General features: G+C 35.9%; 1 protein-coding gene across 10 annotated transcripts in view; it reads left to right on the forward strand.

The window, feature by feature from the left end:
* LOC127977121 (protein-methionine sulfoxide oxidase mical3a) overlaps nucleotides 1-12,991 on the forward strand; it is a 65,816-nt gene that overhangs the window by 29,146 nt on the left and 23,679 nt on the right. For 7 of the 10 annotated variants that reach the window (XM_052581818.1, XM_052581809.1, XM_052581811.1 and 4 more), the window contains exons 18-31: nucleotides 961-1,047; nucleotides 2,058-2,141; nucleotides 2,753-2,863; nucleotides 3,853-3,945; nucleotides 4,502-4,621; nucleotides 4,951-5,049; nucleotides 5,240-5,350; nucleotides 5,987-6,085; nucleotides 6,896-7,003; nucleotides 7,661-7,847; nucleotides 8,578-8,675; nucleotides 8,845-8,935; nucleotides 11,289-11,484; nucleotides 12,465-12,697. In XM_052581818.1, coding sequence (XP_052437778.1) covers nucleotides 961-1,047; nucleotides 2,058-2,141; nucleotides 2,753-2,863; nucleotides 3,853-3,945; nucleotides 4,502-4,621; nucleotides 4,951-5,049; nucleotides 5,240-5,350; nucleotides 5,987-6,085; nucleotides 6,896-7,003; nucleotides 7,661-7,847; nucleotides 8,578-8,675; nucleotides 8,845-8,935; nucleotides 11,289-11,484; nucleotides 12,465-12,697 — 1,717 coding nt within the window. The remainder of the gene's footprint in view (nucleotides 1-960; nucleotides 1,048-2,057; nucleotides 2,142-2,752; nucleotides 2,864-3,852; nucleotides 3,946-4,501; nucleotides 4,622-4,950; nucleotides 5,050-5,239; nucleotides 5,351-5,986; nucleotides 6,086-6,895; nucleotides 7,004-7,660; nucleotides 7,848-8,577; nucleotides 8,676-8,844; nucleotides 8,936-11,288; nucleotides 11,485-12,464; nucleotides 12,698-12,991) is intronic. The other 3 variants (XM_052581816.1, XM_052581815.1, XM_052581817.1) reach the window with 1 other exon arrangement.

Consider the following 12,991-nt stretch of genomic DNA (forward strand, 5'->3'; position numbering starts at 1 on the left):
TTATCTACTGGAGCCATGCGAGATAAAGGGTTATCTATATACTACCATTCAAAAGCTTGGGGTCAGTAAGAATTTAAAAAAAAAAAATGAATGCATTTATTCAGAAAGAATGCAATAAATCAATGACAGTATAAAGTTGTCAAAAAATGCTCTTCTTTTTAACTTTCTATTCAAATGTGACCAGTCTTAAATTTAATTTTTTAAAGTGATTTTTGAAGATCAAACATCATCTGAAAGCTGAATAAATATGCTTTCCATTGATGTATGGTTTATCTGACAATATTTGGCCGAGATAGAACTATTTGAAAATCTGGAATCTGAAAATCAAAATATTGAGGAAATTGCCTTTACATTTGTCCAAATGAATTCTTAGTAATGCATATTACGAATTCAAAAATACATCTTGATATATTTACGGTAAGAAATTTACAAAATTTCTTCATGCAACATGATCTTTACTTAATATCTTAATGATTTTAGGCATAAAAGAAAAATCTGTAATTTAGTTGTTTTTTTGGCTATTGCTAAAAATATACCTCATTGATTTAAGACTTGTTTTGTGTTGCCATCCCATTAAATGTAATTTATTAATTATTTTAATTTATTAAAATGTAACCATATTTCTCTTACTGCTTAAAAGCAGCTTTGGTGAGCATAAACAAAACTTTGAAAACAATCTGAAATCTTACTGAGCCCAAGCTTTTAAACGGTCGTGTTTTTCTCAGGTGTCTGTGGTCTGACTCATTTGGATGTCTGCTCATTCATCTGTTTTCTTCTACTTCCTGCATGAATTAGTTTCAAACTCAGTGCCTGGTCACAGTTCAGTCATTCACTTTCAGTTTTTCTGCATGCCTATCCTAAATTCTCATTTCTGTTCTTTTCCATTATCTTTCTCACTCCAATGGATGTTAATGGATTTGGAACTTCCTCTCTTTTCATTGGTCACTTCGCTGGTTACAGGGGGACTCCATGCCCGATCTGGGGCTCATACTGACCCCCTCTCTGAAAGAGTCAGTGCGGCTGGCTCCAGTCCCTGCATGGAGGAAGGTAAAGAGTGTAGTACAATCCCATGGTCATAGATCCCACCAACCTACTTTACCTCTCTACTCGTCCATATTTGTTATTGTCTTTGTGACTAAATGAGCTGGATCTTAACTAAACTTGTTATATGTCTCACATGTACATGTTTCTTCATTTAGTCTTAATGCTGTTTCTGTCTGTTTGAGTTGAAGTAGCCTTATAGATCTTATATTTGACATGAACAAAAATTGAGGTCAAAAGATCTCAAAAAGATGAAATTGAGGTCAAAAAGATGAGCAATTCTTGTTGCCATACTAAATTGGTACCCAAAGATAGTAAAGCTGAACGATTTACACAGAATTCATTTTGCTGTATACCTGAGTATCTGTCATTGTCATCAAAATATAATCTTCCCTAAGTACTGCAAGAAATCTAACAGAAAGTACTTTTTTCCTTTTACAGTTTTGTTTTCATTCATGTCACGCTAAATGTTACTGTTCAGAAGTTTGTTCAATAAGATTCTTAAGTTGTTTTTGAAAGTTCTCTAATGCTCACCAAGGCTAAATTTATTTAATCAAAAGTACAGTAAAAACCGTAATATTGTGGAATATTATTTAACTTTAAAATGGCTGTTTTCTGTTTTAATAAAGCTGATGTTTCAGCAGCCGTTACTCCAGTCTTTGTCACGTGATCATACAGAAATCATTCTAATATTGCTGATTTGCTGCTACAGAAACCGTTTTTTGTTATTATCAGTGTTATTATTACTATCATTATCAAAACATTTGAAAAATAGTCTTATATCACATTATAAATGTCTTTAATGTCTCCTTTATCAATTAAATGCATGCTTGCTAATTACAGGTCATTACATAAATACTGTACAATGCAATACTGACCCCAAACTTTTAAAGTCTCTAATTGGGTTTATTAAGATCAGTTGGTGAGCCAAGTTTGTCTCCATTCGTTTTAATGCGAGAACTAAGTGTGATTGGAAAAACATGACGCCTTAAATGTATCTTTATGCTTGTATTCAGAGGCGCACACAGTTACAAGAGCAGATGAGTTTCCGCTATAAAGAAAGACTGAAGTGTCAAACTCTCCACATCAAACAGGAGCAGGTATACCGCTGTAGAAAAGAGCCATTGCTTTTACATTTATCATATAGTGTCCTGTGTCCTTCCTTGTGTAGTAAACGAGCAGTTACTGTAGTTACTGTAGTCCCATGAGCTGATTATATAGTCCCTTGTGTACTTGTCTTCTGTTGTTAGTTTCCTGTTTGACTAGACGCGTTCATGCATCGGAGACCTAGAGGCATATCTTTCCACACTGTGCTTTGGTGCTCTTTGTTTGCATTTCCAGTTTGATTGAGACGAATGAGCCGAATCGCTTTGCTTATTGTTCTGGTGCTTTGGTATTCCTCGTTCTCAGATTGTAGGAGTTCAGATGTGGTTTTGCTAGCTTTGTTAGACATTCCATGTGCATGGGAGGTCTGTGTGTTTGTTAAGTGTCACTAAAGTCACTGGGTTTGATTATCAGCTGTGTTTTTCTGCTTCTCTTTGGTCACTGTTTGTTCTCTAACACAACGTTCCTGTCTCTCATCACTGCGGTTGTGTTTGTGTGTAGTAGGTGATTGGATGTTTGGATGGTATTATCAGGTTTTTTTAATACGAGGAGTGTGTGAGGTGTTGCATTTATGTGAACAGGTTTCTCCTCTCTCGTCTCTCTGAAGGCCAGCAGCGTGACTGAGGTCTTGAGGAGCTGCCCTAAGAAAACCATTCTCCTTTCTTCTTCCTCACCCTCATCTTCCTCATTCTCTTCATCGCTTCTTCCACACGCACAGGTGACACTCTCCTGTCTTCCTGTACTAACCTCAGCATCTCTCACAGGGGCTGGTTTTAACAATGTCTGCTATTGCAGTCTCTTGAAATGAGTTTTTTTGTCTTGATCAATGTATTGAGCAATCCTCCTGGCATATTAAACATTTTTCATAATATACTCCAACAGTTTGATCTCTGTAAGCAATTGTACAAAGAGCACACAGGAAAAAAAATATTGAAAAACTTCAAATATACTTAAAGTAGATTTAAGGAGAAGTAGTAAAACTATTTTGACACTATTATTATATGACTTCATATATTCATCCATCATTTTTTATTTTTAAATAACTTCATGCTCCAGGCTTGATTCTGGCTCACATCAGGCTTTTATAAAATAAAGCAAATATGCTGATTTGGTGCTGATTAATAAATTTTTTTTTTTCTGATTAATCAAAATTTTATCCATTTTTTTGTTAAATTTTTTCAGAATTTTTAGACAAAAAGTTCAACTCCATTTTTTATTTTAAGCATTATAAAGTGTCTTTTTTTTGTAATTTTGATAAATTTATTGCAATTTAATTATTACATTTAGTTTATTTATTAACCATCATATAACCATGTTTTTTTAGACATGATTTCCTTGTTTTAATATTTTAAGCTTTGGTTAAATATTATATTGAGTATTTATATATAATAAAACATTTATTATTCAGTCAGTCTTGTCCGTTTTGAAAGTATGTATTTGCACATCTTTACACATGACCAATTTACCTAAACCTGAAATGGAATTTTTCATGCAGTTCTGAAAAACCAAAAAGTTGTGATTGTGTCTTATGGAGTTTGATAAAGTTGAAATTGCATTTTGGTTGGCATCAGTTTAATGAAAATACTGGAATGGACCACCATGCTTTCGTTGCATTTTTGTGTTACTCTTGTAGTTTTGATTGTTCGTTTAGTCTGAGATCTTCTAGCTAATGATAGGGTGGGACTGATTTATGTCTGTTCTTTGCAGCATAATGTTAACCAGTCAGAGATAAACAAGTGTAATGGTGGTGATGATGATGATGAAGAGAATGAGATCCAGGACCCTTCAATCTATTACAGGGTAACCATGACATCTGCATGGGGCTTTCCTCAAAACTTTGCCAAAAAAAAATCTTTTGAAGATTTGTAACTTCCATTACATCTTCGTGAACGTGCATGCATGTGGGTTTGGAGAAATTCACTTCACTAAATTTGCGGAATAAACTTTTTCAGTTTATTTATCAATGGGTTTTTCAGGGTAGGAGTAAAAGAAGGTCTGTGATAAATATAAATTGATGATACTTGGACCTTTTACTCTACAACATATATTACACACACACATTTTGTGTTAAAAATGAATATAACTGTTTGTTTGTAACATAATATTTAAGGTGTGAGTGTGTACAGTTTACATTGTACAACAAAATGTCCAAGTGTGAGTTATGTTTAACACAGACAGGCTATATTTCACTCATGAATTGGAAAACTCTGTAATAAAAACCCAAAGGAAAATTTCAAGGGAACCCATGAAGTATTGGTCGTCTGGGGTTTGAGGTCACTGCTGCAGCACTCTACAAAACTATACGCAGATAAGATTTCAAACCCAAAAAGAGTTTCATCAGCCTTTCTGTTTATAGGAAGATAACCTGCCTAATGTGGACAAACCAGAGCCCATGCATATCCCTAACATTCAAGAGCGAATGGACACTCTAGTCGCTAGGTTTAAAGGCAAGCCCGACAGGAAGGACAAGCCACAGGTAGAACCATTCGTGCGAAAAAAAAAAAAGGGAAAAAAAGCATGCTCTTAAAGGGGTAGTACACCCAAAAATGAAATTTTTCAGCATTTCTTCACCCTTAAGTTGATCCAAACTACTTTGAGTTTCTTTTTTTATATAAGATATTTTGGTAACCAAACAGTTTCTGCTGGTGGAGTAAATTACAGGAATAAATTTTTTGTTTAAAGTAGTTTAAAGACAATAATGACACCAAGTTGTGGCTTTGAGTTATCTTGAATATTTATGCCTTTTGCCAAACATATTGAATGTAATAGTTATATTTTTATTCCCTCGCATCTTTCTTTGTGAAGGTTATGAAAAAGCCGTCACAGTTCTTTATTGAGCAGTGGCTTTTGACCCACGGCCTCAGTCCAGAGCAACCATTCTACCCTTCTGACCCCCAGCATCAGGTAGCCCTGTCTGAGCATGGAGAGATACCTAAAACACACAGTTCCTCTAACCTATGATGGTGTGAATGCTTTATACATAACTCTACACAACTAAAAAGGTCTTTCCTAATGGATTTTATTCACATTATTGGACAAAACAGTGATATTCCTTGTCCTAATGTTATGACTTAAGACTGCATCTCTCTCACAGCAGAGGGAGATTTTGCGTTCTGATGATCACTTGCCTTTACACATCCCCAGCATTCAGGAGAGAACCGAGAAGTTAGCCTCTCAGTTTAAAGACAAACCAGCAAAGCCAAAGGTGAACTCTTAGCACCGGGTGTCCTTATTTTTATTTGTATTTTATTTTTTCATGAACAGCCTTAAACCGTTGATGGATTTTAGCAGTTAAGTGGTCTTTTGGCCTCATCACAACATAGATCACAAAAAAAAAAAAAAAAAAAAAAAAAAAAAAATATATATATATATATATATATATATATATATATATATATATATATATATATATATATATATATATATATATTCTAGCTTAAAGCTCCTTTTCATGTTGTGTTCACAGGTAAAACAGTCATTGTGTTCAAATCCCTCTTGTTGCTTATTGTTTTAATAAATAGTTATTTTGCCAGTAATTTATTCCTGTTATGGCGAAACTGAATTTTCTGCATTGTTACTCCAGTCTTCAGGGTCACATGATCCTTTAGAAATCATATACTTATTTACTGCTCAAGAAACGGTAATTATTATTATCAAAGTTGAAGTGTGTAAATTCTGAAGGTGCGCCTTATAGTGCGGAAAATACGGTAACTTGCTGTATTTTCTTTTAAGATTACAGACTTCTAGTTTTCTTTCTTTTTTTTTTGTCTACCTAATAGCTGTTTCTGTCATCTTGCCTTTACATCCCTCATCTCTCTTTCTGTCTCTACCTCTTTCAAAGTCTAAGAAAAAGGCTTCACACTTCTTCACAGAGCAGTGGTACAGAGCGTGTGATGTGAGCTCTGTTAGCCCTCTGCACTCTCCCAGCTCTTTCCGACAGGTAGCAACGATGCATCTAGTGACTGCTGTGTTCTGGAGTCGTGTGTTGGCATGGATGTTTTTCTAACACTTTCAGACACACTCGGTTACTGGAGGAGAGCTGCCATTCTGTACATGTCTGAGGTGTCTTTCGTGTGTGTAGCTGACAATTTTGAAATGCAACAAAAATTGACTGTATGTTGCCAAACATTATAACATCGCAGTTTGCTGGATCTGACCTATATTCATGAACTGCATAAAAACTATTTTTGGAAACTGATCTGCATGTTCATACAAGATTGAAATATTGAATTGAATTTGAATTTAACCTGCTTCAAGCAAGATTTTATAAAGTCCAGGAAGAGTATTTTAGGAGATGCTGATAAATAAGTTTGCATCTTCACATATATATATTATGTTGAAAAGCCTTCAACATAAAATTAATCTGTTTATAAACAGTTTAATTTTATGTTGAAGGCTTTTGTTTTAATTAACAGTTTTTTTTCACAACATGACTGCTTGGTTTTGAATTGCTCTAAGCATGTTATGAGGTCAAATTTAAGTGAGATAAAAAGTTCAACCTAACAGTTTTCCTTGTAACTTGTTTCTCACAACTTGACTGCCTTAAACCTGTTTTAGCACTTTAAATTGATTTGAGCTGAATTACACTTTGTGCCTTCTGTCATCTACACAAATAACCATGCAAGAACATCTGAATTGAACTTTTATTTATTTCACATTTTCCATATTCGTGAAAATTGCTACAGCATCTCGCTCGGGTTTCAACCATTTATGCTTTTAAAAACCTTTTTGTTCTGTTCACCATCTGTAGCGCTATGTAAAGATGTACACAGGGGGTGTGAGCTCACTGGCTGAGCAAATAGCCAATCAGCTTCAAGCTAAGGACGACCCCAGGCCCTTGCTTGAGAAAAGGGATTTGGTAAGAAGTATGGGTGGTGTTGCATTGGCGTTCATGATTGAGACTGCATAGCTCATTTTTGCTTTACTACATGGCTAACTTGTAGTACTGAGAATCACCAACTCTCTGTGACCACATTGCAAAAACCATGATTCAGTGCACTGGTAACTGGATCAAGACACTACAACAACAACCGGACAGGAATAACACCTATGAGATTCAATATAAGGCTAAAAAGTTGTTCTGTTTCAGAATTTAAATCCATGTACTCTTATACTGCAACAGTTTTGTTTTTTTTCTGTAAACTGCTATAGTAGTTTAGTATTTTTCTTTCTTCTAAAATATTTCATTTTTATCATTTCTAAATTTACATAATTTAAAGAATTTGAAAGTTATTTTTTATATGTACTTTTAAGGGATGTAGTGTCAATATTGGGAAATAAGAACACCCAGTTGTGTAGATTTACAGATTTGATTCATTTTTAAAAACTATTGACTCTGTCATGCACCTAACTTTACACAAGAATCGGGTCTTCAGTTCCTCGAAGCACAGTAGATAATACATTATTTTGGTGCATGCTGTCTCCCTTTTGGCAGATTTTTAAGCACTTAGGTCCTTGCTCTCACTTACAAAAAGACCTGAACTAGCATGTCTCGTTCCTGTCTTCCTCTATGCAGGGTTCCTTGCGAAAGGAGTTCCCTCAGAATATTGGCGGCAGCGATGTGTGTTTCTTCTGTCGGAAGCGCGTCTATGTGATGGAGCGTCTCAGTGCAGAGGGAAAGTTTTTCCATCGCAGCTGCTTCAAGTGTGACTACTGCGGCACCACCCTCCGGCTGTCCTCCTACGCCTTCGATGTTGAGGATGGTATGAAATCAAAGCAGAATTAAATCCCCCTCCTGATCATGTTATTCATACTGTAGCTACTTATAGGCTATTTTTTCTACATATAATCTTGTATTGTTATTAACTTAAAGGATTAGTCCATCCAAAAATGAAAATTCTGTCATTAATTACGCAACCTCATTTCATTCCAAACCAGTAAGACCTTCGTTCATCTTCGGATCACAAATTAAAGTATTTTTGATGGAATCTAAGAGTTCTCTGACCCTGGAGTTCTAGATCGCAACACAACTGAAATGTTCCTAGACCCAGAAACATAGTAAGGACATAAGTTAAAACTGATCATGTGGCATCAGTGGTGCAACTTCAGTTTTCAAGTTCTTGTGTGTTTGGAACGACTTGAGGGTGAGTGAGTAATGACAGATTTTTTTATTCTTTGGGGGGGGGGGGGGGGGGGGGTGTTGGTGGTGAGCTGTTTTGATTAATGTATGCAGTTTCTTTCATTTCCTGCTTGCTCACAGTTTGCTGTCATGCGATGTGCTTTGTGACCAACACAGTGGGATATTGTTGTGTGAGACAGAGGGACCGTTTCTCTACATCAACGCTGCTTGATTATCTATGAGCCATTCTGTACACTCCCACGTGGTGTAGTTACAGATATGCATGTTAGGCGGAAAGCAACCACATTTGTTGCATTTTGCATTTGATAAATCTCTTCATTTGAGTTCATTTGTGTGTGTTTTGGCTCTTGTAGGAAAGTTTTACTGTAAACCACATTACTGCTACCGACTTTCTGGTCTGGCACAGAGAAAACGGCCTGCGCCTGCTGCTGCTGCTCCCGCAAACCCCAAGGTACTGACGACTTCAGCATCTGTGTTTAGGGAGAGATCAATGTTTTGTTTTTTAATTTAGTAATTTAGTAGTTGTAATTTAGTTGTTTTTTTGACACTTTTTTTTAACTATAATGTAATAACAAAAAAAGCTAATATATTCAGATGTTTTTTTGTTGTTGTGATCATAGGAGCCCCAGGTGTTGGCGGTAGCCCCCAACACAGTGGACGCCCCAGGTCAAGCCAGAACTTCTCAGGCCCCTGTGGAATGCCAGCCCTCAGGTACCCGCCTTTCCTTTTTAGGCCTCGTCCAGAGCCTCTCTCGAGGAGTAGGGGGCACGCTGCGCTCGCTGCGACGAGCGATGTCTTGGACCCGCCACCAGGTGGCGCACAATCCCTTAGGTTCTCCTTTTGTCCTCGCCTACTGCGTTTATCTGCTCTCCTGCTTTACTCTCAACATCCTGCTCAATATTCTCTAGCATGACCCCTTCCAGCCTATGAGCTTATCAGGGCACTCCCTGCCCGCACGTGCTGTGATTTCGAGTGATATTGTGCTTGTATTGTGTATCCCTGATAATGTCACAAATGATTAACTCATGTGTAATCTACTTGGCTGTATATAATATGTATAATAATCCGACTGGTGCAGCCTAATTAAATCTCTTTTTTTGATTATGAGTAAATCATCTGGGCATTAAAAGCATATCAGCTGAGTGTTAACTACTGTTAATTAAATACATGCATAACTTAGAGCTTTAAAATGTGTGAAGTGACTTCTAATAATCAATAACATTCTTACGTGTAAGAATAACTAACCTTTTTGCCTGCATGCATTATAGTGTTATTGTCTGTTTTGGTTGCTCTCCTTTCTGTCCTTCCGCTGTATAGATCTGTGATTTAGGTGCCTTTAAGTTTGTGATTGTACTCATTTCTGACATGTGCCCCTTTTGTAACGTAGTGCTCATATCAGTGCTTGTGATTGGTGGACTCTGTAAGCTTTACCTTTAACCCCCTCCTATCAGAGCAGCTTGTTGCTGAGCTAGTGCCTGCATCTGTGCCTGTGATTGGTCTTCACTCCCATCAGTACTTGCATTTCTGTCCCAGTGTTTGTTCACCTCTTAATTCTCCTCTGCATAGTACTAACACCACTGCCCGTGTGTATCACTGAGAATGATTTACAATACAAAACTTCCGGTGAGTTTGTGCTACTTAGGATAAAATATATAAAGTGTGAATGGTTATAGTGATTTTATTGAAAAGTTTTAGCTAAAATAATATATTTATCAAAGAAATTTTAGAGGTTTGATTCTTTTAATTTTTCAGTTATATTTCACCTAAAAATAGCAATAAATAAATAAATATAGAAACGATGTTTTGCATAAAGTAAATAAAGCTTATTTTTTAGAACTGTTGAGATGTTTTGCATTTTGACGTTTTCTTAGCTTTTATTTAATGCAAATATATAAATAATAAAGATATATAATTTATATTACTGTTATGCCTAAGCAAATGTAAAACATTGCATTTATTATTAATATATCATCTAACCTGTTTATTTGTTTTTTTCATCGCAGTACTGAAAGTTTTATATTTATGGTTTATAGTAGACTAAGACTACAAATAGTTGGCTTTAAAACAGAATTCAGTTTCTTCATGCAAATCTTTTTTGGGGGAAAATATGGCTGAAAAATGAAGAAAAAAGAAAGTAGAATGTGTCAATAAGAATATTTTATTTATTTTTACTCTTCCTCTAGCATTCGGGTGATGAGATCAGATTCATCTGGAATCATAGATGTGCATCAAATGAACATGAAGCACTATTTTATTCTTGGGGTCTGTCACTACATAATCACTATATGAGGAACATTCGTTATTCATTCGGAATACATCGGTCATAATTCAGTTATGGGTGACTTTTTTTTTCCAATCGATTCTTTTTATATGGATTGCATGCTTCATCTCTCTAACCACTTCCACCAACACAGTGTTTTCTTTTTTTTCTTTTTTTCTTAAATGTTCTCAGTGGTTTGATTTGGGTTTTGGGATTTGCGTCACTGGAGAGCCGAATTAGTCATACACATGTCCACCTGTTCATTAATGTTAAAAGAGTTCATTAATATTAAAACCAAATTTACTTTGCTTATCTGAGATGCTTTAATAGGAAGGGAAAAAGGCAAGGTAACCATAACTTGTATTTATTATTAAAGGACATATTTAAAATATGTTACTGACATGATATCTAAATCTAGTTAAATCTAGAATTTATGTGGAATCATGACGGCCAAATATTGCTTGTGCAAATAAAGTTAAAAGGTTATCACTTTAACTGTGTTTGTCTTATTTTTGGAGTGGAAATGAATCCCTGTGCAGTAAAACAACCCTAAAAGAAGGTAGGCTGGGTGGACAGTAGACCGAATAAACTTCAAATCTGTATACATCTCTGGATTGAAGCCTTATGAGTTTAGCTTTAACTAAATCAAGAATGTATTAGTTCTAATTCTGATTATGCAAATGTTATGCTAATTACTACCATGATGCCTCTACATACCAGCCCGGCGCCTCTCCATATTCATTGCATATTAACTATTTACATTAGTGAAATGTTCCATCTTCTCCTGTTTTCTGTCCATCACAGTGACTGAGGTGAATGGGGTTACAGAGCCCAGCGTGGCCAAACGTCTTAAAGGGACTCCTGAGAGGATCGAGCTGGAGAACTACCGTCTCTCTATGATGAGAGAGGAGGAGCTGCAGGAGGTGCCCGAGGAGACGCTGGCCGAGCACAACCTCAGCAGTGTGCTGGACAAAGCCACCGACATTGAGGAGGGATCCAGGTATCGCTCATCTTATATCATGATGGCTGTGCAGTTCTAGCGTGTTTCTATCATGTGAACACCACTAATTATCAGTCATTTTCAGCCATTACTCTATCTAATGAAAACGGCGCTTGATCATTAGTATTCCTTGGTACTTTACTAACATAATTCTGCTATAATTAAAATGTGACAACAGTGTTTGCAGTTTTTTAATTAAAATTTTCCATGCTCTTTAATTCCTGTTTCACATGATAGAAAAAACTTTTATCTAAATTTGCCATATGGTAATTTGTTTGAGAAATGTGACTTGAAGAACAAAGACGGGCTTCGTATACTATTGGAGTTTTCTTTTTTTCTTCTTATTTTGTAAACCAGTGTTCTCGCTTGGAATCAAATCTTTAAAATATAAAGTGTCCTAAATAAACAGTCTTATTGTTCAATCTTATGTCATCCTGTTCTAGAATTATCTTGAGTAATCCTGTTATTTCAAACTTTTTTTAATAAGGTTTTTTTTATTTAGCAAGGATGCATTAAATTGATCAAATGTGACACTAATGTTTTTCTTTTTTACAAAAAATATATATTTTTAATCTAATCTAGCTCTCTATTCATTTCAGAACGTATGAAAATTTACTTTACATTACCTACAAAATTATTAAGCAGCACAACTGTTGTCAGTATTGATGATAAGAATGTTTCTTAAGCACCAAATCAACATTAGAATGATTTCTGAAGGAATGTATGGCACACTGAAACTAAAGTAATGTTGCTGAAAATTTGGCTTTCTATTAAAATAGAAAAATGTAATCACAATATTAAATTTCTGCTGTATTTTTAATCAAATGGTTTGGTTAGCTTAAGACACGAGATTTTTTTTTTTACAAATCTTACCAGCCTCAAAACTTTTGAACTGTAGTCTAGGTAACATGTTATTTTTTGAGCAAAAAGAGCAACCAGGGGTCATTTGGTGGTTTTTACACACTTCTCCATCCCTACAGCAGCTCAGAGTCTGATATGGAGGAAGAGGATGAAGAACCAGAAGCGGCCGGTCCGTCTGGTCTGGGTGGGGTTCCCTGGAAGGAGGCAGTGGAGCTCCACGCTAAACTAAAGGGAGGACGCGACCCTGGGGCAGCAGAAGACGATGATGGCCTTCATGACGGAGCGGTGAATGAGGACGAAGAGGAGGAGGAAGATGAAGACGAGGAGGAGGAAGAAGAGGAATCGAGTGATGGTAAGCTTCGCGTCAGTGCTGTTAGATTCATTGAACTTGTGAGGAAGTTAAAAGTGTGTCTACACAGTGAATAATGGATGTCCTGGACAGAATGTCCTGCTTGATGGCGGTTCATTTGATTTTAGATGGAAAACTTGAAGTAGCTTATATTCTTTTTCTTTTTAGAATATCATTTTAAAGGAATAGAAAGACTGTAATGTGTTTGCTCTGCAGAGTCTCATTTCCTCTGTCCACTTCATATCATCTTTATGTATGTGGCGTCTAGCCCCTCCTGAATAGATATATGTTCACCAG

This window comes from Carassius gibelio, chromosome B18, assembly GCF_023724105.1.
Source record: "Carassius gibelio isolate Cgi1373 ecotype wild population from Czech Republic chromosome B18, carGib1.2-hapl.c, whole genome shotgun sequence".
Classification (NCBI taxonomy): Eukaryota; Metazoa; Chordata; class Actinopteri; order Cypriniformes; family Cyprinidae; genus Carassius; species Carassius gibelio.